Source organism: Pelodiscus sinensis, chromosome 3 (assembly GCF_049634645.1).
Source record: "Pelodiscus sinensis isolate JC-2024 chromosome 3, ASM4963464v1, whole genome shotgun sequence".
NCBI classification, from domain to species: Eukaryota; Metazoa; Chordata; order Testudines; family Trionychidae; genus Pelodiscus; species Pelodiscus sinensis.
Window position 1 is genome coordinate 89,654,749 of NC_134713.1, and position 27,530 is coordinate 89,682,278.

General features: G+C 47.9%; 1 protein-coding gene across 2 annotated transcripts in view; it reads left to right on the forward strand.

Moving 5' to 3' along the window:
• NCOA7 (nuclear receptor coactivator 7) overlaps window positions 1-27,530 on the forward strand; it is a 131,445-nt gene that overhangs the window by 38,478 nt on the left and 65,437 nt on the right. For both annotated transcript variants that reach the window (XM_006139438.4, XM_006139436.4), the window contains exon 3: window positions 26,215-26,468. In XM_006139438.4, the coding sequence (XP_006139500.2) occupies window positions 26,215-26,468 (254 nt within the window). The remainder of the gene's footprint in view (window positions 1-26,214; window positions 26,469-27,530) is intronic.

Sequence of the window (27,530 nt, forward strand, 5' to 3'; positions counted from 1 at the left end):
GGGGAAACACCACCTGAGGGAAGGTACCCTGCCAGCAAAAGGAGCAAATCCCGTGGACAGACGGCAGGGGGTGCTGTGGTGGTGAGTGAACCCCCTCACAACCCTACATTAGGAAAGTGCTTAAGCATGTGCTTACATTTAAGCCTGTGATTAAATTCTATTGACTTCAGTAGGATTTAAGAAAGTGCTTTAGGAATCTGAAGCTGCACTCTTGAAGTCAATGAGTGTTTGCTGTTGAATTGAATAAGAGAGAATCACCCTAAGGACTTGTCTACACAATTATTTACATCATGGCAAGCTGGGGTAGAAATATACTCCACACTAGTCTGCAGAACACTTAATACCTGTGTGAGCTCTTAGGTGCCACACTTAACAGTTCCCTGGTAAGTTTTAATCTACTCCTGTTTCAAAGTAGGAGACATTAGAATGCACTAGGGAACTTTTAGTGTGTGGTAACACACAGTGACCTCCACATAGGTACTCAGCCACAGCATTACTGCTGCAGCAGCACTTTTACAGGCTAGTGCAGTTTGCAATTAGTGCTATGAGAGCTGTCCCAACCATTGGACAGTTTGGGGCAACAGTCCAGGGCCCCATGCCCAGGGCAGCCCGGAAGACCTGGCACTAACAGCAGGGGTTGGACCTGCCCCTGCACTCACCAGTGGTGGCAGCAGGACCTAGTCCGCTCTGCTTCCCCAACTCCCAGATGTGTCGCTCGGGGGAGGGTGTCAGCCGACGGTCAGGGCAGTGTGTGTGTGTCTGTTTCCGAGAAAAGGTTTAACGTCCGTGTTTTTACTGCTAGGACTGGGGTCCCATCGCAGAGGGTGGCCAGCAGGCCAACAGACGCCCCGTTATATAGGAAGAGCTTATTACACCTTAGATTTTAGCTGCTAGAACACAGGGGTTCCTTCACAGTGGGCAGCCTAGGAAAGGCTGAAAAGGTGCTCCAACGGATCTTGTCACCTGGGAGTGACACAGATCCAAACGCCCAAGCTCTCCCTATGGTCCCTTTATGACCGGGTGAAGTTCTTTTAAATTGTGCTTGGTTCTATTACAGCAACTGAAGGAGTCAGGTTAAAACTTAAACAGTTACAGGTTTATTTGAGGAAGCTTATAAATCATATGGTTGCAATGGCTATTGCTCTATTTCTTAACTACTAGCAAAATATAGATCTTAAAAATGGTTACAAAGAAGATAAAGATAGAAAAATAGAAATAATGGTACCAAGTAACAGCTTACTCTTTCTATGTGTACACTTAAGACAGAGGACCACATCCAGGTACAATTTTTACCCCCTTCTGTGCCTCTCGACTCCAGCATGTCAGGCCAGGGCCGGTCCCTCAATTCCTAGGAAAGACGAAAATACGAGGTGGGCGTCCCCATAGAACCTCGGGAGGTCAAACACCTAACCCGACCAGCAGGTAGAGGGTAGAATGACACTCAAAGTGAGTGTGTGCTGGACCCATCTTTTATACTCAAGGGGTCACGTATTTCTCTTTCTTATCTGTCATGCCAAATGGGGCTGGTCTGTCTTTTGTGAGACCAGTTCTTACAAGGGAGTTGTGAACTTAATTTACACTTGTAAGAGAGAATACTAAATTGGAATTACTGGGGATTCTTTTCTCAGTGAGAAATTCCTCTCCCAGGGACTGTGTGTGTGTTCGAATCAACATGGGTGCCAGCCGGGGCGGTTCTCGCAGCCTCGAGGCCAGCTTATTGACTTAATCGCTCTCTCTCCACATGTCTGTTTTCAGCTCCTCAGGATCAGATGAGCCAGCATAGACTCTGCTGATATTATTGCTCCTTCTCTGTCCTGTATGCTTCAGGAAGGCAAATAAGATGGATGATATGGGGGGTTAGTCTGTCTGGCTACAGAGGGGCTTTGAGGGAAGGGATGGAACTGCCTCCACAGTTGCCACAGATGAGAAGTGGAACAATGTGATGGGAGCCGAGGGAGCGAGCTGCGTCTCGTCACTCCACTTCCCACTGTTGCTGGTGAATGTGGGGGTGGGCCCAACCTCTGCTGCCCGGCTCCAGGCTCCCCTTCTAGTCCCTCAGGCTTCATTGCTCGGGTTGAAGGAAAGAATGGAGTTGGGGTAGGGCCAAGCAGGAGTGGAACAGAGACAAAGAGAGGGCAGAGTAAAGGCGGGGTGAGGGTGGGGCCTGGGATGGAGTGGGGGCGGAGGGAGTGTCCTGGACTCTGTACAGTCCTAGGGACAGCCGTGGCAGGAAGAGAGCTCTCCTACTGCTGTAGGTAAACCACCTCCAGGTAAAACACCAGGAAAAAATTCTGTTGAAGGAAAAACAAAATGGAGGGGAGACCAAAGTTGTTGAGCAAAAAAAAAAAAGGACTCAAGACGACTTAAGCCAAAAAAAAAATTAAAATAAAATGGCATGTCCTCTTTAAGAGTGAGTGCAGGTATAGGAACAGGGGAGAGGTTGAGCACTAAAACCCAGGGGAAGCATTGCTTACCCTTGGTTGTCAGCCATTTTGTGCCGGCAGCCTTGCAAAACCAGGTAAGCATGGGGGTTGGGGGGGTTGGGAGCCGGGAGTCGGGGGATATGCAGGAGGGTGGCGAGCGCTGAGTTTTTGTAGAGTTGCCAAGTGCCCGGCATTTTTGCCTCCTGGTCGGGGAAAAAATCAGAAAATACTGGACATTTTAGGTGTCTGCTATTCTCTGAATTTTTTTTTACTGGACAGGAGGCAAAAATACCGGACTGTCTGGGTGAATAAAAGACACCTGGCAACCCTACCTCCAGGAGAGGCAGAGCTCCCAGTGCTGGGAACCTGTTTACAGTGGCGATTTACAGTGCTGTAATTTGCTGCGCTTGGGAGTGTGGTTTTTTCCACACCCCTGAGTAAGAAAGTGACAGCGCAGTAAAGGGACAATGTAGACAAGTTCTTAGTGCATGGCAGGCGAGGGATGGGTAGATTTACATCCCAGCTTGCTGTGGACTAAATGTTCTTACAGAAAGCCCTACATTATTATTAGCCTTCTTGGTTCCCTAATGTGACTTGTGTTTATCTCTTTGGAGGGTAAGCACAGAGATTTTCTCCTTCTATGTTTTTAAAGAACCAGTCTCACTTGCCATTTTAACAGTTACGGCTTCTTCGGAGCTGGAGCACCCATGGGGAAAAATCATTGTGTGCAGAGCACCCAACGGCTCCCAGTTCCCCTTCCACCCTCTCTCCCCACACCTCTTATGCACTGGAGGGCCCACTAACTTACTCCTCCCCATCCTCCCAGAACTTCTGGAGTGCCACAGACAGCTGATTCATGGCATTCAGGAAGCTATGGGAGGGACAGGGAAGAGCAGTGATGGGGTGGAGGGAGGAGATGGGGTAGGGGCAGGAAGAGGCAGGGTGGGGTCACGGGCTTGAGAAAGGGGTGGAATGGAGGCAGGAGCAGAGATGGGACAGGGTTTTGGAGGAAGGGGTGGGGAGACATAGCCTGGAGTAGGGGCAGTGGGTTGTAGGAAGGGGTGGAGTGAAAGTGAGGCTGAAAAGGAGCAGGGTCAACCACTCCCAAGCTGAAGAGGAAGTTGGTGCATATGTTTACAATAGCTACATTTTTGCCTTATCCATGCTGGGATTTGGGTGGGTTTTGTTCTTTAGGCTTAAATTTGGAGCACACCTAGCCACTGTCCAAAGGCAAACATTTTTTTTTTAAATAAGATGTGGGGTTTTTTCCTTCAAAAAAAATTGGGGTTTCTAGTGCAGCTTGGTTCTAACCGGTATTTGCACAAAAAGGCTTTGATTGTATAATTCATGTTATGCTGTTCAATCACAAAAGTTTTGCATAATTTTGAAAATGTCTCAGATTTTTTAGTGTGTCTAATATTGTTACTAAAATATAGTTTTTTCTTTGTAAACAAAATAGGGGTTGCTTATTGCATCTCAATTTGTTTTGAAATGAGCATCATTTTTGTTACCATGGAAAGCTTTCATAGTATTAATGTTGCCAAAGGCACAGAGAGCCAACCTCGGTAACATGTCTAAAAGTGTAAAATGTGGCTCTGATCCTGTAAATGCTTGTGGGTGTAATTTATGCAGCTAAGAAAAGCAGAATATTTTATATGCTAGTGCAGAATACTGCTACTGCTGTGGCCCTATTTAATTCCTGATTTTTAAGGATAGTCAAAACCTTTTCCATTGAGACACATTTTCTTGGAAAATTGTCTTTTTTTTTCCAAAATGAACTTTTTCATAGAAAATTTTAATTGCAAGTGAAAGTGAATTTTTAAAAAAATTTTAAATGAAAAGCTGGTAAGTTTTAGGTTTTTGTATAAAAATCAGTATTTTAAAAAATGTTCCTTTCAAAGTTGTTCCCCCCCCCCCTTTTTTTTTTCATTTTACAACAAATGTTTACTATTTTCTTACCAGTTCTATTTTTTTAAACCAGTAAACTATGATCCTGCAAACACTTAAGGCTGTCTAAACAGGGTAACTTACTGGCAGGCCTATAAGCAGTATAAATATACCAATATAGTTATGTTAGTACACCTCTCTGTCTGGATACTCTTATTCCTAGGTGGACACATCTTCTGTCAGTCTCCTGATTTATAAGCTGAGATCCTTTAATATTAAAGGGGTTATTTTAAGATAGTATTGATCCAAGTGTCTGTTCTTTCATAAGAAATATCCATTGTTTGTATCCACTGTACAAAGCTAGAAAGTTTGAGTGTTTTCCACCCCCCCCCCCCCACAGTTATCATTTGTATATCTCCACCTGTTCCTTTCAGATTTCCTGCATTCAGTTGAAGATTTCCAGTCTGTTTTACAGTTCCTTCTACCCTCTAGGAGGTGATACTGTTATTGAAAGAGAGCCTTTTGTGAGGCTAATTAACTTCCAATGTTAGCTGTCCCTGATAAAAGACAACTAATTGACAACTTTGCCTCTGATTTTAAAGGAACAGGACTTGTATAATTGACAAAACCCTGGCAGGGATGATTTAGTTGGGATTGGTCCTGCTTTTAGCTGGTGGTTGGACAGGATGACCTCCTGAAATATCTTCCAACCCTATGATTTCTATATTTAAAAAGAATTATTGACTAAACACAGATTAAACTCGATTTGTCATATTTACTCCCCACCCTTTGCTATTTGTTTTAAATTAGATTGTAAACCTTCTGGGCAGGAATGTTTGGACACCAACTAAGATAATAGAATCCTAATGGTAATCAAGGCTTTTGATCCCTATCAAATACAAGTAATACATCTATATTTCATGCATTTAGACATAGCATATGGAATAATTTTGACTGTGTCTGTAAAGCTGACAGTCAGATCTCCAGGCTTGGCTTCTTAATTAGATTTGTGGTAGTAATGCACACCATGTTTATATAGACAAAATCAATGTGAATTCTTGACTCATTTTTCATAGTCATAGAAGTAGGTGTTAAATATTTGATGGTGTTATGATAAATAACAAATATGGCAATTTCCTGCATATCCTTAGAAAACGTTATTAAAACTGAACTTAAATATCATTGGGGTTCACTGCGGTAAAAGCAAAGTTTATGTATCATGGAACTGCATGCAACCTCTCTAACCGGGAGTATGGGGAGCAGGGAATAAGACTTGAAAGTTCAAAGAGCTATATTAAAAAATTGACAGAAAAAATGGGCTTTTGGAACAATATGTGTAAAACAAATTTCTGGGAAATACCTTTAGAAAGGCGAATGTAAATCTCCCCTCCCCCGGTTATGCAAGAGCTCAGCATTTAAATTATGCCCTAAGGAAAGGGTCATTGTCTGCTGATTAGCTATTACCAAAGGTAACAGTCAGCTGTATAAAGAAATAGCTGCTCTGCCTAGCTTGTGTTCTGGTTTTAAATCTAAGATGTTTATAAATTGTAGCCATAGGGAAAAACAGTTAGGGGTTTTAAATAATTAACAACCAGATCGTGAGGCTGGGGTTGGGGATTATCTCTGATAAGATTTTTAGCATGAGTGTTGGGTTTTGTTGTTTTTAACTTCTTGGCCTTTTGGCTAAGATCATATGTTTTCTCTGTTACGCTTTCAGGATGGCTGGGGGAATACAGATGCACTTGCCCTGAACTGTGCCACTAGCATCTAGAGCAGGGGAAGGGAACTCCTTTTCGGTTGGGAACTTATGACCCACAGAAAAAGATGTGGGACCCTTACTGGATGAAGCAGGTAACCTAGTGGGTGTGCAGGACTGCAGGATCTGGACAGGTGGTAGGATGCAGGAGGGAGCTGGAGGTGAGGGTGTGTGGTCTGGTGAGCTGTAGGGGATGCGGGGTCTGGTCAGGAGGGCGCTGCAGAAGTGGGGGTGCAGGTGGAGGGTCTGGGCAAGAGGGGAGTGCAGAAGGAGGCTAGGGGTAGAGTGTAGGAGAGTACAGGGTATTGGAGCACCTAACTCCTGGGATGCATGGATAGCTCTGCACTGCTCTGTACTTGTAGGCACCCGCATACACACCACCCCCCATTGATCGTGACTCCCAGCCGATGGGAATGGAGCCTGCAACCAATCCATGGACAAAACTTCTCTGCGCTGTCATTCCCCAGTTGGGGGAGAGAGGAGCAACACCATGCAGAGCTGCTTCTTCCCCCCTACCAGGCAGAACTCACAAAACAGATGCAGTGAGGAGCCGGCACTGGTGCTCCAGTCTCGCGAGGGGCACCGAACCTCAGCACTTCACCCATATGGCTGGAGCATCAGCACCAGCTCCCCACTGGGGGATGGGGAGCCCCAAGCCTTGGCGGCTGGATCAAACCAAACCACAGGCTGGATCAGGCCTGCAGGCCGTAGGTGCCCAAACCCTGGTCTAGAGAGGCCACCTAAGATCAAGGCGTCATTGTGGTAGGCACTGTGTGCGTGTACGGTATGACAGTGCCTCCCCTGAAGAGTTTACATACTGAATAGATGAGGTAGACAAAACATGAAAAAAAAAGTTATAATTTTACAGACAGGGAACTGACAGAGGGAGATTAAGTGACTTGGCTGAAATTTTACCAGAAATCGTAAAAGGACAAAAATTATTCCAAATCTCATATGAGTGCCAGTTTAATGGCTCCTCTACAAGGGCCACCCTTTCCTTAAGGCAGGATTTAACTGAGGAGAGTGAGTGATCTACTTGCCCCTTTAGGAAGTGTGTTTCATGTGCAAGAGCATTGTGTAATGATGCGTGGAAGAGGCAATAGGAGAATGTCACAGGCAGAGCAGAGGAGGTAGTTGGGAATGGAATGCAATAACAGAATCTAATTTTGCATTTGTGAAAAGAAACCCATCTTACCCATCTTTATTTCAACAAGGATGGGTTATGTGTAAAGGAGCAATTCCCAAGAGACAACACTTCATTCTCCTGTCTGTTTAATGCTGTTCGTTGAGAACCAAATGCAACTAATAGTATGAAAGAAGGTATTTAAGTAGTTTTGGAAAGGTAAAATATCCTTGTAAAAGCTTTCCTCTGTGTGGGGATTTACTAGATTGTATACTAGATTGATGTAGACCTGGATGCATTATAATCTATTTTTCTTAGGTAAATAGAAAAGGTATTTCAGCACTGCAGCTGGGAGATATGACTCCCAGCTAGGGTAGATGTATTTGCACTAGCTTTGCTTGTGCTTATGTGATAAAAATAGTAGTGTGCTTGAGGAAGCACCAGCATTTGAAGTGGCTTGGCCTAGGTGCCCAAGTCCAATGTCATCTGAGGGCCTGTGTAATGTTCCCTCTAATCTTTTCCATCCATGTGTGGATTTTTTCCATCCCATGGGTGGAATAATATTTTTTAAATGTGCACTAACGCATGTGTAAAAACAAAAACCCAGATATAAGTGCTCTGCTAGTCAGCTGGGGTATGTCTACACTGCATTCCTCTTTCAAGAGGAATGCAAATACAGCCGAGCGAAATTGCAAATGAAGCATGGATTTGAATTTCCCACGCTTCATTTGCATAATAGCATCCAGGTGCTTTTTTGAAATAACCCCGTCTAAACGGTGGTTTTTTTTTTCAAAATAGGGTATTTTGAAAGAAAATAAGACCCCTTCTTTCAAAATAACCCTTACGCCTTAAAAAAATAAGATTTAAGGGTTATTTTGAAAGAAGGTTGTTGTTGTTGTGGTTTTTTTTTTTTTTTTTTCCTGAAATAGGGTATTCAAATCTGCACTTCGTTTGCAATTTCACTCGGCTGCATTTGCGTTCCTCTCTCGAAAGAGGAATGCAGTGTAGACATACCCCTGGGCAGCATTTTAATCTCTCCTAAGTGGCCACACACAAGTGCACAGCTTATGGGGAACACTAGTCCAATGTATGTACTTAGAGCTGCCTAGTCTGAGCTGCTACCTGTGCCATTGCAACCACAAAGTGATTTTTAGCACACTAGCTGGAGCAGAGCTAGCTCATGTCTGTCTGCCCAAGCGGAGCATCACACACCAACTTTTGCTTCTCTTATGCATTTCCAAATAGATCATTAGGACATGTCTAATGGGTTTATCTTTTTTTTTTTTTTCAGTTTTACTAATGTGATAATAAGGAGCTTTTATACATTTTCCATTAATAGCTCTCAAAATTCTTTATAAAGGAGGGTAAATAGCTTTAGTGCCATTTCAGATACGGAAATGGAAGTACAAAGGTGCAGTGGCTGGCTCATAGTCATAACTGAGGTCAGGTATGCTCCACAGCTATAAGATCGATCCACTGGTGGTCGATTTAGTGGTTCTAGTGAAGACATGGCAAAACAACCATGCACCGCTTTCCTGTCAACCCCTATACTCTTCTCATATCAACCCCCGTGGCATAGACCCTCCAATGACTCTAATTGAGTTTCAGTTTAATTGAATTAGAATAAAGTTTGCTTTGAAAATTGAGAACTAACAGATTATTGCTGTTTTTCAGTGTTAGTTAAACACACTCAATATTTTAAATACAGTATGAAATAGTATGCCAGCCCACAAGTTTGCCTTGCGTCATGTTAAGCATAGGGATACTACACTTCTTAGCTTTTCTGTTTCTGCTGAAGGTTGTGTATTAGTATGGAGACTTGTTGCCATTCAAGAGTTGTTTTCCTGCAAGGTGGCTGATACATGGGTTTATGAAGACGTTTCATTTGAGATTGTTTGTACTACTTTTGATCTGAAAAGAAAGATTGTTAGCTGGGCAAAGAACATCTGAAGCAAGACATGATGCTCTGGCAAAGCATCTGACTTCCCTTAGCTTTGCAAGTAGCTATAATTTATTTATCCTGAAATCACTTACATCAAGGAAATCAGGTTGCATCAGATCTGAAGAAGAGGGTAGCTGTGCTCAGAGCTGACTCAGTTGCTGTGGCACTGAGCTGAATGAAGGGGAGATGGTTATGTACTGGGCAGGATAGAATGGAAAGGCTGGGAAGTATGTCTAGTGTAATCTAATGTAGGCTTCTAACCATAATCCTGTGCAATTTATTTGGGTAGCATAAAGTTTATGGGACACTCTTTTTAGAGAAGAGGAAATAACATTAGTATTGTGGTGAGATGAGATGAAAATAGTTAGGAAGTGTATAGTTTTAATTGTTAAGAGGTGATACAATGTAATTAATATAATTTCAAAAATATACTATATTAATCTCATCTCACCACAGTAGGCCTGGGGGGTACAAACAAATACAGATTATTTTAAGGTGATTTTAAAATGCCTCTTGGCTTAATTAAAAAAAAAACACCTTACTATATGTACACATGTTCCTGGATTTCCAGTGACCCCATCTATGGAGCAGAATGTGCATGTGCCATACAGGATGTTAGGCTGATTGTATTGCAATTGCCAAGGAAATTTACAGGATGCAGATTGTGGAACTCTTCCTAGTGGGAAAAGGATGTCAATTAAAAATGAAATGAGGGATGGCTTGTATGATGCAGCCTAAGGAGCATGTTAAAATTGTAAGTTGACACTATAAATGTCAGGGTTTTTTTTCCTGGTTCTTCTTGTGCTATAGGGACGTATGAGATCTTGGCCTACCAGCATTCAGTCTGCTAACAGACAGCATATATACAAGTTGAGATGAGTTGTACTCCAGTTATAAAGTCTTCCAGAGAAAAACAAGGGAGACAAGACAATGTCTAGTGTGGGAAACACACAAGGGTAAAAAACCCTTCTCTTTTTAGGGTGGAGCTGGAAGAAATTCAGGTCACCTTTGTACATTAGAAAAAAAGTAGGAAAAAAGGAGGAGGAGCACTCATATGTTTTCCTTTACCTTCAAGGGAGTCTGAAACAGAGTTGATTCAGAATGGAAGCAAGGGCTTAGGTTTACCTGGAGAGTGGATTGCAAATGCACTGCTGAATTAGACTATGTAGCACTATAAAAACTAACAAGATGGTTTATTAGATGATGAGCTTTCGTGGGCCAGACCCACTTTCTCAGATCAAATAGCGGAAGAAAATTGGCACAACCATATATACCAAAGGATACAATAAAAAAAAAAAGAACACACATGAAAAGGACAAATCAAATTTCAGAACAGAAGGGGGATGAGGGGTGGGGAGGTAAATGTTATTAGAGGTGATAACTGGGGAAGCTATCTTTGTAATGGGTAAGATAATTAATGTCTTTGTTTAGACTGAGGCGTAAAGTGTCAAATTTAAGCATGAATGACAGTTCAGAGGATTCTTTCAAGTGTGGTGTGAAAAAGTCTTTGAAGCAGGATGCAGGTAATCAAGTCGTTGAGACAGTGCCCTTTCTGGTTGAAATGGCAAGAAACTGTTTTTTCTTTGTGATCCTGTCTAATATCTGTTTTGTGGGCATTGATTCTTTGGCGAAGTGTCTGAGACGTTTGTCCAATGTACATAGCAAATGGACACTTTCGGCACATGAGAGCATAAATTATATTTCTGGATGAGCAGGAATATGTGGTCTTGATCTTATAACTCAACTGGTTAGGTCCAATAATGGTATCAGCAGAGTGAATATGTGGACAAAGCTGGCAACGGGGTTTGTTGCTACATAGTCCTGTTTTTTGTTTCAGCTACACCGGACTAACACGGCTACATTTCTATCACTATGCTGAATTAGAGAGATTGTCAACTTCGGTATTTAAAAAAGGGCTAATTTTAAAAGTTACAGTTTCTGATAGTGTGTTTTTTTTTTTTGTTTTTTTTGTTTTTTTTTTTTTTTTAAGTACAGGCAGTCCCCGGGTTACGTTCAAGATAGGGACTGCAGGTTTGTTCAAGTTGAATTTGTATGTAAGTCGGAACTGGTACATATTGTAGGGAAAACTCTAGCCAGACATTTCTCCAGAGCTCAGTTTTATTCTCCCACACCTCACTTCCCTCAGTCCTTTATTCTCAAGCTGAGGTGTCTGCTGAGAAAAGCTGCTCCGCATCTCCCTGGTCTGCTGTGGGGGAAGCAGCTAGTGTGGGGTTGCCTCACCCTGTTTGTAAGTAGGGATCTGATGTAAGTCGGATCCATGTAACCTGGGGACTGCCTGTAATAAGAAAATAGGGTTATATTTTAAAACATTGTAAGAGTGTTTTTGCTTCTATGTTGCTAAGATTTCCCTTCCCCACTCACCCTAACAAATTAATTATATTGGAATCCCAACAAATTAATTATATTGGAATCCCTCATCAAAATTTGTGGAATCCAGTAGAGACTGGGAACTTTGATTTGAAAGTCAGGAGCTTCCCGGGATAGCTGAGTTAGTCTGTTACAGGGAAAAAAAACAACAAATGGTCAGGTAGCACTTCATAGACTAATAAAACATGTAGCTGGTATCATGAATTTATGTGACTGTGACGTAGTGGGGGTACTTGCTGGGCTGTGGTGACCACTGCTGTCTGGAGCAAGACCCAGCAGGGAAAACCTCACTAGGCCAAGGTAATGCCAAACTTGTTGAACCAGTGGCCAGACACCCCCCATGGAGAGGAACAAAGGAAGGTGGAATGCTGCCCTGGCTGGGGGGCAGGGCTGGAAGGGAGTGAGTTGGTGGCGGGCTGTCTGTGAGGATGGAGGAGACAGCCTAGGGAGAGGAGCTGGAGTTTAGGGGCCCAGTCTCCCCCCAACTCAAGGGGGCCTGAGGCATCCTAGCCCAGTTCTGTGACCAGACTACATCTGTGCTATGCTGTATCCTGGAGAGGCAATAAACTTCCTCTATTCCACCGGCTGGTGGAGTCTGTTTGTGCCATTTCGGGGTGCAGGAGACGGGGAACCCCCAACGCGCCGTCACACTGGTGTCAGGGGTGGGATGCACTGCACCCCGTGGATGAAGCTCCCAGCGGCAAGCGACAAGGCGCAGTAGAAGCAAGAGCCCTGGAGCCAGGCGTGCTGGAGACAGAGCGAAGCGGTTCCTGGGAATCGTGGGGTGCTGCAGCACTAGACTGGTGAGTCTGCACCGAGGGGCCCAGCGGGCAGATGGCCTACGCCCGACTCTTGAAGGCAGAGCTGGTGGGGCTGTGCAGAGAGAGGGGCTTGCCTGTGCGGAAAGCAACCAAGGCCCAGCTGATTACCCAGCTGGAAGAGAATGACCAGCCACGGGGCCAGGATCTTGTCCCCAGGGGAAGCAGCCAGACCCCCCCTGAGAGTGTGTCAGGCTCAGAGAGGGGGAGGAGTGCTGGAACCCACCGGAGAGATGAGACAGCGTCTCCCGGGAGGCCTGCAAGCCGTAGCCCATCTAGGGCAGGGGCCAGCCCAGCGGAGCTGCGGCGGCTGGAGATCCAGCTGCGGATGAAGGAATTGGAAGTACAGGACCGAGAGAAGGAGCGCCAAGATCGAGAGAGGGACCGCCAGGATCGAGAGAAGGAGCGCCAAGATCGAGAGAGGCAGCGACAGCATGAGCTGGCCATGGCAGAGCGGAGAACCTGCGGGGCCCCGGCTGCGCCAAGAGTGGATGGGCCCCAGAGTCCCGGGGATGCCAGGCACTTGGAGAGGCTCACGGTGGCCCAATTGAAGGACGTGGGCGACATAGACGGGTTCCTCAGCTCCTTTGAGAGGGCCTGTGGGCTGCAACAGGTCCCCCCAGCTGACTGGCTGCAGGAGCTCATCCCCGCACTGAACCAGGAGGCGGCCGGAGTGCTCAGTCAGCTGGAGGACCTACAGCCAGGGGATTACAACCGAGTCAAGGAGGCCCTGCTGCACAAGTTCGGGCTGACCCCCGAGATGTACAGGAAGAAGTTCCGGGGGGTACAGAAAGGGCCACGGGAGACCTATGTGGACCTGGCCTCCCGCCTGGCGCAATACTGCCGCAAGTGGGTCTCGGGAGTTGGAGCCCAGACTGCAGAGGAGCTGCTCAAGCTGGTCATGATGGAGCAGTTCTATGAAGCGTGCCCACCCAAACTGAGGCTGTGGCTCAAGGACCGGAGACCAGAGAACCCCCAGGAGGCCGGGAGACTGGCGGATGAGTTCACGGAGAGCCGGTCCGGGGGTGAACGGGAGTCCCGGAGAGAAAGAGAATCGCGCAGAGACCGGTTCTCGGCGGAGCAACGGAGAGAGACACCTCCGAGGCAAGCCCCAGGGACCAGAACCAGTCATCGATACCCCAGAAAACCAGCCAGAGCCCGGGCAGAGCCGACCCGAATGGGCCCACAGAACCTAACTTGCCATCGCTGTGGGCAACGAGGCCACAAGAGGGCTCAATGCACCAGGCGCAAGAACAGGTCCCATGACCTGGGACGTTCCAGGGTTAACTGGCTGGGGCGGGAGGAAGGGCCGGCTGCCCCAGTGGCAGGGGCTGGCCGGCAAACCTCCGCTCGGGGAGGGGGGAAGGATGCTCAGTGCACCTCCCCTGGGAGGTCTGACCCTCGGGAGACAGATTTATCCGTGCACCGGGTGGGGGCGGGGCGGCCCCTACGGAGGGACTGCCTCGTACCCCTGGAGGTGGATGGCAGGAAGGTGACGGGTTTCTGGGACACGGGGGCGGAGGTGACGCTGGCCCGGCCCGACATAGTGGCCCCAGACCGTATGCTACCCGACACTCAGCTGACACTGAGGGGCATAGGCGGCACCCCCTTTGAGGTACCCGTAGACAGGGTGCATCTGAAATGGGAGGCCAAGGAGGGCCCCAAGGAAGTGGGGGTGCACCCGCACTTGCCCACCGACGTGCTAATGGGGAGTGACCTAGAGGAGTGGCCAGATGGACCCCACAGGACGCTGGTCACCACCCGTAGCCAGAGCAAGCGAGGTGCTTGCGGCCCGGAACTCGAGGAGGTTCCCCAACAGGGGGCCCAGGGCCCCGTCCCAGCAGACCTAGAGTTGGACCTAGGCAGTGGGGGGAACCACGGCCCTGTCCCAGCCCCAGCCGCTGAATTCCAGGCGGAGGTGCGAGCGGATCCCTCCTTGCAGGCCCTGAGGGACTGGGCTGACCTGGGTGCCGCTCAACCCCTAGGAGGAGATTGCCAGGAGAAGTTCCGGTGGGAGAGGGGATTTCTGTACCGGGAATGGCTTTCCCCCGGGACGGTAGGCAAGTGGGGGCTCCAGCGGCAGCTGGTGGTTCCCCAAAGGTATCGCCGCAAGCTGCTACACCTGGCCCATGACATCCCGTTCTCGGGACACCAGGGGATCCGGCGCACGCGGCTGAGGCTGCTCCAAAACTTCTATTGGCCGGGGATGTTTGCAGCTGTCCAGCGGTACTGCCGGTCCTGCGACTCCTGCCAACGAGTGGGGAAGGCCCAAGACAGGAAGAAAGCTGCATTGAGACCCCTACCCATCATAGAGGAGCCTTTCCAGAAGGTGGCGATGGATATTGTGGGGCACTTCAACAGAGCGACCCGGACAGGGAAGAAATACATCCTGGTGGTGGTGGACTTCGCCACCCGCTACCCCGAGGCCGTGGCCCTGCCCTCCATCGAGGCAGACACGGTGGCAGACGCACTGCTGACCATTTTCAGCAGGGTGGGGTTTCCCCAGGAGGTTCTCACGGACCAGGGATCCAACTTCATGTCGGCCCTGCTCCGGTGCTTGTGGGAGAAGAGTGGGGTGCAACACACCTGGGCCTCGGCGTATCACCCCCAGACCAACGGGTTGGTGGAGAGGTTCAATGGGACTCTGAAGCAGATGCTACGGACCTTTATGCACAAACACCCGCAGGACTGGGACAAGTACCTACCCCACCTGCTGTTTGCGTACAGGGAAGTGCCCCAGGAGTCCACGGGGTTCTCGCCGTTCGAGCTGTTATATGGGAGGCGAGTGAGGGGCCCCCTGGACTTATTGAAAGACGAGTGGGAGGGGAAGGTCTCCCCGGAGGGTGAGCCGGTCGTGGAATACGTCCTGACATTCCGGGAAAGACTTGCCGAGCTCATGGGCCTGGCCAGAGAGAACCTGAGCAGGGCCCAGAGGAAGCAGAAGGTCTGGTACGACCGCAATGCACGGGCCCGCGCCTACGCTACCGGGGACCAGGTGATGGTCCTGATCCCCGTGCGGAAGAACAAGCTGCAAGCCGCCTGGGACGGCCCCTTCAAGGTGGTTAAGCAGCTGAACGAGGTGAACTACGTGGTGGAGCTGACGGGCCGGACGCGCGGCCAGCGGGTATATCATGTTAACATGATGAAGCCGTACTGGGACAGGGAGAACTTGGTGCTGGCCGTGTGTAAGCCCTGGGAGGAGCAGGGGGAGGATCCCCTGGTGGGCCTGTTCCCTGGGACCGGAGAGGACTCTTCGCTGGAGTCAATTTCCCTCTCGGACCAGCTCACCCCGGCCCAGCAGGCCGAGATCCGGGAGGTGCTGCGCTCCCACCAGCAGCTGTTCTCCAACAAGCCGGGTCTCACCAACCTGGCTGTCCACCAGGTGCAGACGGGCACTCACCCCCCGGTGCGCTGCTCCCCATTCAGGGTCACAGGGAAAACAGCCCAGGACCTGGAGAGAGAGGTCCAGGACATGTTGGCCCTGGGGGTGATCCAGCCATCCTCCAGCCCCTGGGCCTCTCCCGTGGTGCTGGTTCCCAAGAAGGACGGGTCGATCCGGTTCTGCGTGGACTACCGGAAGCTCAACGCCATCACGGTGTCCGACGCCTACCCGATGCCAAGGCCCGACGAGCTCCTGGACAAGCTGGGGGGAGCTCGCTATCTCACCACCCTGGACCTAACCAAGGGCTACTGGCAGGTGCCGCTAGACCAGGAGGCCAGACTGAAATCGGCTTTCATCACGCCACTGGGGCTCTATGAGTTCCTGGTCCTACCCTTTGGCCTCAAAGGGGCGCCGGCCACCTTCCAGCGCCTGGTGGACCAGCTGCTGAGGGGAATGGAGAACTGTGCCCTAGCGTACATCGATGACATCTGCGTCTTCAGCCAGTCCTGGGAGGACCACGTGGCCCAGGTCAGCCAGGTACTGGATCGGCTGAGGGAGGCTGGGCTGACCGTAAAGGCTGGGAAGTGCAAGGTTGGAATGGCCGAAGTGTCCTACCTGGGCCATAAGGTGGGGAGCGGCTGCTTGAAGCCAGAGCCGGCCAAAGTGGAGGCCATCCGGGACTGGCCTGTGCCCCAGACCAAGAAGCAGGTCCAGGCTTTCATTGGGATGGCGGGGTACTACCGGAGGTTTGTGCCCAACTTCAGCTCCATCGCTGCCCCGATCACAGAGCTGTGCAGGAAGGGGAGGCCCGACAGGGTGGTCTGGACGGAGCAGTGCCAGAGGGCTCTCTGTGCACTGAAGGGAGCCCTGGCCAAGGCTCCAGTGTTGGTAAACCCAGACTTCGACAAGCCCTTTATCGTGTTTACTGAGGCCTCGGACACTGGGCTGGGGGCGGTGCTGATGCAGGCGGACAAGAAAGGGGAACGTCACCCCATCGTGTACCTGAGCAGGAAGCTGCTGCCCCGGGAGCGGAGCTACGCGACCGTAGAGAGGGAATGCCTGGCCATGGTGTGGGCCCTGCAAAAGCTGCAGCCGTACCTGTTTGGCCGGCGTTTCACGGTGTTCACCGACCACTGCCCCCTGACCTGGCTACACCAGATGAAAGGGACGAACGCCAAGCTACTGCGGTGGAGCCTGCTCCTGCAGGACTACGACATGGAAGTGATCCACGTCAAGGGGAGCGCCAACATCATCGCCGACGCGCTGTCCCGTAGCGAGGGGCCCGAACTTCCCCAGGTCACGAGCGGAGTGACCCTGCTCAGTTCGCTCTCGGAGGGGGGAGAACTGTGACGTAGTGGGGGTACTTGCTGGGCTGTGGTGACCTCTGCTGTCTGGAGCAAGACCCAGCAGGGAAAACCTCACTAGGCCAAGGTAATGCCAAACTTGTTGAACCAGTGGCCAGACACCCCCCATGGAGAGGAACAAAGGAAGGTGGAATGCTGCCCTGGCTGGGGGGCAGGGCTGGAAGGGAGTGAGTTGGTGGCGGGCTGTCTGTGAGGATGGAGGAGACAGCCTAGGGAGAGGAGCTGGAGTTTAGGGGCCCAGTCTCCCCCCAACTCAAGGGGGCCTGAGGCATCCTAGCCCAGTTCTGTGACCAGACTACATCTGTGCTATGCTGTATCCTGGAGAGGCAATAAACTTCCTCTATTCCACCGGCTGGTGGAGTCTGTTTGTGCCATTTCGGGGTGCAGGAGACGGGGAACCCCCAACACGCTGTCACAATGTGGGCACAGCCCATTCCTGTCATCTGAAGAAGTGGGCTGTGCCCACGAAAGCTCATGTTTTGTTAGTCTATAAAGTACCATCTACATGTTTTGTTAGTCTATAAAGTGCTACCAGACCATTTGTTGTTTTTTACTTGAAAGTCAGTAAGTTGTGCATTTTGTGGGAAATAATATCAATTGTTACTCATGCCACGGTGAGACCGCACTAAGCAGATATCTGTAAGTAAATAAAGTCCTTGTTGCCTGTCAGAACTGCCTAATTGGAGATACTTTTATTGGTGCTTAAATGCAAAGACAGCTGTGAAAGACTGTCATCTGAATGATGAGAGTCACATTATCATGGAAATACAGATAGTTAAAACTCTTTTTGTCTGCTGAGTGGCATATTTTCTCTTCTTCCAGCCTGCCCAATGAAATGTGGTAGGTTATCCATTAGTGTGATGTGTCTAATAAGTATCTCCTGTGATAGCAGTTTATTCATTCACCAGAAGGTAATGTACTTCTGTGGCCAAAGTCCATTGTTTAACCACAGAAACCTGCCGTAAGGTGCTCAAACTGATGCATTTTTAAGAATAACATTTTGTGTTGTGTTCTGGGATTCAAAGCTGACTAGAGATTTTTGCTTTAAAAAAAAATTTCTACAAAAACTGAAAACAGTAGAGATGTTTCTGTCACTTGTATTTCCAAAAGAAACATTTTTGTTTAAAAAAAAAAAAAAAAAAAAAAAAAAACACTCTTTCCCTAAGTGGTTGCAGAGAAGGACATGGGAGTGACCTGTAATATTTAATTAATATTACATGTTCCATTTCATTGATCTTGTGGTGGTTGCTGTCTGATTGCAAGAGGTTAATTCAAGTAGGAGTTAGTGGCATGTACTCAGGAAAGTGGACAATACCTTGATAGCCTTCCATTTACTCATACTTGAAGGACAATGCAGGTGTCATTACCTTGGGGAGGTCAACAATTTGGTTTGATAGGGGAGGGAGCCTCTACCTATACTCACGAGAGGGGTTGTGATCCAAGAGGGAAAAACTGGAAGAAAGATCTGGGAGAGTAGGCAGAAAACTGCTGGGGAGCAGACTAAGTTCTAAGTAGGTTTTATCCCAGAAGTTGGGTGGTCTGGTATAAAACAGGGAAGATAGATATGCATATACACTTTTTATTGTTTGTCTGATTTATGCCTTGTTCCTCTTGATGAGATTAAACAGTACTTTTGTTTTGAAAAGGCTGTTAGGTTACTGGGTTCACCACTACTCCTAACAGGCTAACCCAGTCAGAGGTGCTGAGCAGTCACATTTGGTACACAGGGAGCTATAACTTGGGACCCAGCCTAAGAGTGGGAGAATTGACAGATTCCTTCCTGAGGGAAGCAAAGGCTCAGGGCTACTCATGTGTATGCATGCACTACAATGGTATACAGGCAGTCCCCGAGTTACGCGGATCCGACTTATGTCGGATCTGCAGTTACGAACGGGGATTTCTCGCCCCGGAGAACTAGAGCAGCGGGACGCCTGGTCCCGCCGCCCGCCTTCTCCGGGGTGAGAAAAGCTGCTCCCCGTCTCCCTGGTCTGCTGGGAGCCAGCAGACCAGGGAGACAGGAGCAAAGCGGCGGAGCACCGGGGGCCAGACCCGTGGCCGCTTCCAGATCAGCTGAAGCGGCGCGGGTCCTACGGGGTGCTCCGCCGCTCTGTTCAGCGTCTCCCTGGTCTGCAGACCAGGGAGACACTGAGCAGAGCGGCGACCAGGGAGACGCTGAGCAAAGTCATGGAGGACCCGGGCGGACCCGCGGCTTCCAGATCAGCTGAAAGCGCTGCGGGTCCGGCCCGGGTCCTCGGCAGCTTTGCTCCACGTCTCCCTGGTCTGCTGGGGGGGGGGGGGGGGAGGGAGGGACGCAGCTAGTGCCCCCCCCCCAGCAGACCAGGGAGACGTGGAGCAAAGCTGGGGGCCTGTGGTAGAGCAGGTGGGGCACTGCCAGTTGGTCCCGCAGCACCGCTCCTTGGCGCTACTGGACCAACCCGGCAGCACCCCAGCTGCTCTGCCCCAGGCGTCCTGATTCAGCTGCTGATCAGTTTCAGCAGTGGCTGAATCAGGATGCCTGGGGCAGAGCAGCTGGGGTGCTGCTGGGTTGGTCCAGTAGCTCCGAGGAGCGGTCGCGCTACTGGACCAAGCCAGCAGCACCCGAGCTGCTCTGCCCCAGGCGTCCCAAAGTCAGCCGCTGCTGAAACTGACCAGCGGCTGACTACAGGAAGCCCGAGGCAGAGTTGCTCTGCTCTGGGCTTCCTGGAATCAGCTGCTGATCAGTTTCAGCAGCAGCTGACTTGGGGACGCCTGGTGTTCTTACCTTGAATCTGTATGTAAGTGGAACTGGTGTCCAGATTCAGCGGCTGTTGAAACTGATCAGTTTCAGCAGCGGCTGATGCCAGTTCCGACTTGCATACAGATTCAACTTAAGAACAAACCTACAGTCCCTATCTTGTACGTAACCCGGGGACTGCCTGTATCTACAAACAACTATACACTCGCATCTGGCCTGTGCCAGCCAACTCAGTCTCAGGGCTGTTTCATTGCTGTGTAGATTTCTGGGATCAGGTTCAAACTAGGTCTCTTGGGAATTCATGAAAGAGGAGGGTTCCAGAACTCGTGCTGCAGCTTGAGTTAGGAAGTCTACACGGCAGTGAAACAGCACCACCCCAAGAGCCTGAGTTTGCTGGCACTGCAGCTTTCTACTTGCTGTGTAAATGTACCTACTTAAAGGGACTAGAGAGGGGTTAAAGGTGAAGACAGTTGTAGCCATACTACAATTTTACGGTGTGCTAATGCAAAAATAACATTATAGACTAACAAAACGTGTAGATGGTATCATGAGCTTTCGTGAGCAAAGCCCACTTCTTCAGCTGATCAGAGTTATTTCAGAAGTGACTACTGATTTGTGGTTTCTCCATTTTTGGATGCCATGCTGGAGGCACCTGAAAAGGCTCTGCTTTCCAGCACTATTTGACAATCAAGCCATGCTAAGGTGTCTCAGGGTACGTCTAGACTACATGCCTCTGTCGCCAGAGGCATGTAGATTAGGCTACCAGACATAGTAAAATGAAGCGGCGATTTAAATAACCGCCGCTTCATTTAAATTTACATGGCTGCCGCGCTGAGCCGACAAACAGCTCATCAGCTGTTTGTCGGCTCAGCGCGATAGTCTGGACGCACGGGTGTCGACATCAAAGGTATTTGTCGACCACCCAGGTAAACCTCCTGGGATGAGATTTACCTGGGTGGTTGACAGATACCTTTGATGTCGACACCCGCGCGTCCAGACTATCGCGCTGAGTCGACAAACAGCTGATCAGCTGTTTGTCAGCTCAGCGCGGCAGCCATGTAAATTTAAATGAAGCGGCGGTTATTTAAATCGCCGCTTCATTTTACTATGTCTGGTAGCCTAATCTACATGCCTCTGGCGACAGAGGCATGTAGTCTAGACGTACCCTCAGATTGGGAATTCAAAATGTGACTTGTCCAAAATTACCTGTCTTCTGCTGAGATTTGATGGTGGTCTAAAGTCCTTAGTTGATGAGGCTGCTACAGATTGACTCGGCAAGCTCCACATTCGGTAAAAAGAGTAGTCACTTTTGGAAACTTTGGCCATTATTTTTAAACTTATGATGTCTCTCCTGTCCCATTTGCCCAGGAAGGTATCTGCCAGAATCGTACAAACCATGCACTTGCACTACAGTTTCTGGGCAACAGTGCTCAGAACTCATATGTGGAGATGAAAAACACATTAAGCCTGTATTCATGTTACTGCTTTCGCCATTGCTACCACTTGTAGAACAGACCTGACAATCTTTGGTTTGTGTTTTTTCTCTTTTATTAACTATAGTCTATCTAAATAAGGACACAAAATATTTTGAGAAAATGTATTAAGTGGGGGAAGCTGTTTATAGTATCCTTTATGTGAAACTGTTTCTGAAGATCGTTTGTACGTGTTGAGGTTTTTTTAAAAGTAGGTTGGTAGATTACCAATTCTGTAATTTTCCATCTCTTTTTTCTTAGTTTTGATACTGCCCATATGCTGTTCAAAACTTGCTTATCTGGTTTGGATAAAAATCAACTGTGAATCTGAAAATAAAGGCCCTGGTGGGTTTGAATTGTAGATGACCCATTAGTGGGTTGTTGCTAGTTGTACTTATCACAGATAAAGGTCATCACCTCCTCCAGAGCAGAAAATGCAAGTCATGTCGAGTCTGGAGCCAAGATCAATTCATGATGTAAGAGGTTGTAATTTCTGCATAGACAGTAGCTTTGCACAAATGTACCTAAAGACTGAGCATAGCCATATGTCTGCAATCTGGTCATAGTGTACTGCTGCAGTTGCACCAGATTTAGATCAGGACAGTAGTTATTTTTGACTACCAAGCCTTGTTTTCCAAAAGTGTTTTTAGTGTATACAAAACATTTTTCCTTCTGCCCCCATGTGTATGTAGTTCAGCTCTAAACTACTTGTTACATACCTCTGTGGATTTATTGAATTTGTTTTGGTACATAATTAGGTCTTAGTTCTGCAACAAGTATCATGCAAGCAGACCCTTGCATCGTTATGGAATCCCACTGACTTTATTGCTTATAAATGAGCACACTTTAATGATACATCATGGGACATGTCTTTGTAGAGCTCATTGCAGGGTTTGACTCTTAGGTTGTAGTGAGGATAAATCATTTATTTTTTAGCTTTTCTTCACCTTGGGTCTGGAGTTTCCTTGTCTGTGTGTAATTTTTCATATGCTTGAAGTGGTGCAAACCTCTATGCATATGCTCTTATTTCTGTTTAAAGCTGTTTATTGTAGTGTTATTACCTTGCCCTTTCATACTCTTGGTGTCAGTAGATCTTAAAGCACTTTACAAAGGAAGTCAGCATCACTATCACCATGTTTCAGGTAGAGGCACTAAGGCACAGAGCTGTGAAGTGACTTGCCCAAAGTCAGCCAGCCAGCAGCAAAGGCAGGGACTTGGCCTCCACAAATACCTGATCCAGGAGGCTATGCGCCCACATGTGCAATTGGATCTGGCTCCAATGGAGCAATGGCCATCACCCCAGGCCCTTCCTGCACAGAGCCAGCAGTATTGACACAACTGCTGAAGCTCTCCTCTGAACATAAGAAACATGCATATGGATTTACGGATGGTTTGGTTCCATGATGGGGACTGCCTCTACATGCAGCATTGCCTCCCTGAACCGTGCCAGATCAAGTGAGAAGTCGCATATCAATACTGCTACTCTGCCATCCTCCCATCACTGCCGCTGCCACTTTTGTCTCTTCACAACATTCCTCCAAGCAGTCCATTTGACTGTTCTGCCAAGATCTATGGACCTCTCTCCACCCTTCCCAGGGCACCTCTGAACATTTTCAGGAGCCATCTTGCTCTGTTTGCCCATAACTGGGACAAGATCACTACTGACCACTTGGAGCTGCACATTGTTCACCAGGGGTCCTTGGTAAGAGTTCCCCTCTTTTCCTCCTTGTGGCCCACCTCTTGGTGGCCTTGGGGATCCTTCCCACTGTGTTCTTCTCTGACAGGACATGGTCACCCTCAGCAAGTGTCATAGAACATGCCCCGTGCTGCTACCAAGGCCACAGTTTCAGCTCCTCTTATTTCCTTGTGTCGAGAGGGGTGGGGAAGTGTGGCTCCTGCCCCAAACTGAATGTCTATCGTAGCCCAAGCCTTTCTCCTGCCTGACCAATTCACCATCCTCACCTCATTCATCATGCAATTTACGTCGCCATTCATGTACGCGCATCTGGTGGTTTCTTTCCCTCCTTGGCCACATGGCAGCCTGTGTCTCAGTCATACTGTTTACCTGCCTGCGTGTGCACTGCTTCCAGCTGTGGCTCTGTTTAGTCTACAACCCACAGTTGGACCTGCTGGGCAAGCCAGTCCTGCTCCCCACCTCCATTCTGGCTTCCCTCATATGGCGATGTACCCTATCCAAGGTCCTGGTTGGCACCCCATGGACTCTGCCCAGGCCCCGCACCACTCTTACCATGCTTGAATGGTGGGGCATCCCTCTGGACAGCCACACAGCTTAGGGCCTCTGGTCACCCAGGGAAGCACGGGGGCACATCAACATGCTGGAACTGTGGACCACATGCCTTTTATCAAATCCCAACAGACAGTATGACCATATGACAACAATTGCTCTTAGACAATGTGACAACAGTTGTGTGTATATATAAACAAATAAGGCAGCATAAGGTCCTCCTCCCTCTGTGTGGAGGCCATACACCTCTGAAACCAGTGCCTCAAACATGGAGTCACCCTCGTCACTATAAAACTTCTGGCAGACATGCTCTGCCACTCATGAATACAAAACCCTTTCCTCTGCTCAATCTTTCACCAGTGGGGCATACTATGTTGGGGCCTCTTTAAAATGTGTCAACCTGGGCAGCATAAATGGAGGCGTCTGAAAATCTTGGGCCTCCAGCCTGGATATTTATTATTTTAAAATCTGAGCAAGGAAATGTGCATTAATATTATAAGCTTGCAAAATACAGGCCAGATGTATTGCAATCTTATAAATGTATCTGATGGAACTATAGCTCTTTTGCCTTGAGATATGATTGTTGCCTTGTTTGGGTTTTCCCTTCCCATCCTATTCCATTTATATAAGCTCATGTAACATTTTAATAACTGTAATAGATCCTTATTAGTTGTAGTTTTATGGCTATCTTCTCTCAGTGCACAAACAGAATGATTATCAGCTGCGGAGAACAACATGTAGCATGCTCCTTAATATTTCTGTAACTGAAAAGCTATTACTGTCCTATCAGGAGCAAGGATCATTGAAGTTTGTTGTTTTTCTGTTCGTACAGTTTGTGTCAGTGATTTGTAAACCAGTGGTAACAGAGGGCTGTTGTAAGAATTACATTACCATTGATAACTGAGAGATGGTCACAAAGATTAAGCAGAGGCCCTGTTCTTATTGAAACTAAATGCAAAGATGGCAAATGAAACAGCAGCTGTAACACCTGGCACTCATCTCTCTCTTTGGGATATTTTAAGGCATTTTGAAAAATCTCTTGTGATAAATGGTTTTGTAGCGTTACAAGCAGGGCATTATGTCTTTTGGGTTTTGTTTTGTTTTTTGTAGTAACAGACAGCTTGAGAACAGCCCTATGTGAACAGTCCTGACAGAACCATAGTTATATTGTTTAAGGCAGTACTTGAAGGCATTCAGAAACTATGGTGGTGAGGGTGGTATAATGTTCTTTCTTTGTAGAACAGATTATAAGTGGCTGCTGATAAATAACCTTGAACAAAATGGAAATAAATGACAAGTTTATATCAAAACAAGCTAGCTCGTTAAACAGAGGCAGTCAGCTGTGAAATTATAACTTCAGCTGTTGTATTATAATACATTTGGACCTGGAATAACTTGATTTTTATCCCATATTTCATCTTGAAAACATTACTCCACGCTTTGCTTTATCCCCATTACTTAGCTATGACTGTGCATAGAAAAGAGCACATTGTTCTGTGAAAACAGAGAATGTGAACAAGAACTTTATTTTCTTACACTGATTTTTTTGTTTAAAGTTCTAGCAAAAATGCCCTCAAAACAATATGATGATTAATTGAAAAATATATCCTAAGATCACACTGGCTTAATTAGTATGCTGTTGATGTAACCAGAGTCTTGCGTGGATACAAACCCATAGATGCCAGTATCCACGGATAGAAATCGGTGTCTGTTGATCCACAGAGCTCTACTCGTAGAAAACCATTGGCATCCGGTATGCTAGGTGGGAAAGCCTTTGCCTTCCCAAACCACCAGGAATGGCTCCTCCCACACTCTGCCCCCAGAACACATACAACAGACATTTCTGGGGGCAGAGTGTTGCTGCCCCCAGTGCCTGCCCTCCCCATGGTCCGGGGCTGAAAAGGCTGGGCCAGGCCTCATGGTGCACCCTCTTTCCTTTCCTGGCTCTCTGGGGTTGGAGAGACTGGGCTGGGTCAGGCCACATGGCACACAGTCCTCTGGGGCTGGAGAGGCTGGGACCATGCCTTATGCTTTCCACCCTCTTCTGGGGTTGGGGAGGCTGGGGCAAGCGTGCACCTACCTGCTCCTCTCCCTATAGTTGGGATGGAGGAGTGTGCATGTGGCCCATTGCCCTACCTGCCCATGAGGGACGGGGCCTCAGCAGAAGGGGCGGAGGTGGGGGCCAACTGCCCATGCAGAAGATGTAGCAGCCAAAGGAAAGGAGCAGGGTACCGCTAATTCCAGGAGCCAGTGTCCTGTGGCGGCAGCTCCTCACAGCCCCACCCCCATCTGCATCTCTTGTTTGGGATTGTACAGCCCTGCTGGGGGTGCGGCCGAGAGAAGTACAATTGCACAGCTGGAAGGTGCTGCCAGTTCATGGCATTGGTTCCTGGGCGGCACTGTGCTCCGCTCTTTTGGCTGCAGCGTCTCCTGAGAATAGAGCTATGGGTATCAGCGTATACCGACTTCTGTCCACAGCTATCTGCATCCTCAGGTAGGCATAGGTATCCATACAGGGCCCTAAAGATAACTGAGAAGTGATGTATATGTGTGAGAGAGGTTGTAGCGAGTCACCATGTAACACATTTATTTGCAGAAACAAGATTGGCCAACTCAATTAAACAGCTCACTGTAAGGAACCACATATCACAGTCTTCTTTTTAATTTTGTTTTTATCTAGATTGAAAAAGAAAAGGCAAGCCAAACAAAATGCTGAGACAGCTGCTGCTAACTCTCATGGGACCACTGCTTCCAGAATTCAAGTTGGAAAGGATGATGGCAGTAAAGTCGTTTTGGAGCAAATCAGTTCTGAAGACAACTGCAAGTTTGCTGAGGCGAAAGAGGAGTGTGTCACTGAAGAAGAGAAGAAAAAGAAAAAATATAATCAACTAAAAGATATTAGGCGTACGGAACTGAAAAGATACTATGATACTGGTGAGTTATGCTAGCACTACAGTATTTCAACACAGCATTATTCTGGTAAATCTTAATATCTTTTTTCCTTCGGCAACTGACTTAGGTATTCTTTAAAGGGACAGTCTACCTTTAATCTTGTAAAATCTAAAAATTAGTAAAAATAGTTTCAAGTATTACACCTGCCCCCAAAGCTATGAGCTAGCGGTGTGGTTCCCCTGTTCACTTAAAGACATTTACACTAGCTGTCACTGAGGTAGTAGGAGTATAAGTAGCAGTGTAGCCACAGAAGCTCGGAAGGCATGGCAGTGGAGGCATGGCTGAGCTACGCTGACTACATACCCACCAGTGCTATCACTGTTATATTGTCGTGTATACTTGTTCTTGCTCAATGAAGCTAAGTCTAGACTATGGGGTCTTTGCGGGATACCTCTAGTATCCTGCAAAAACCCCTCTGTGTCCAAGGAACGCGTTTGCTCTTCCAGTTCTTTTGGTTGAAGAGCAAATGTGCTCTTTCAGGGAGCCCTGTATACCTCGTTTCATGAAGCATAAGGGTGTTGCCGAAAGAGGAGTCTTTTCTGCTGTTTGGCCCCATCTAAATGGGGCCAAATGGCAGAAAAATCTCTTCTGGACAAAAATGTGGAATAAGCTACGCAAAATGTCGAGCACATTTTGCATATCTTTTTCTGCAAAAACACCGCAGTCTAGACCTAGCCTGAGAGCTATCACTAGTATGTGTACATCAGCAGGGAAACCACAATCTAGTTCCTAGTATGGAATCAAACAACTGGAAGGGACCTCAAGAGATCATCAAATCCAGTCTCCAAGTTCCAAACAACAAACATACAAACTTTTGGAACACAACTGTTCATAAGTTGGGGACTTCTGTATTGTACATGATACATCATAGAGAGACAAGAGTTTCTTCTGTTACATTTTATGTTACAATTTGTGCCTTGGACATTCATGAAAACCCACTTCAGGCTGAATATCCTGCAGTCTAATAAAAGTCAGCCACCAAAAAAGGAGATAAGGCCTTGCAAGCAGAATTTCAGAGTAGTTCATCATTTGAGAATCTCTCTT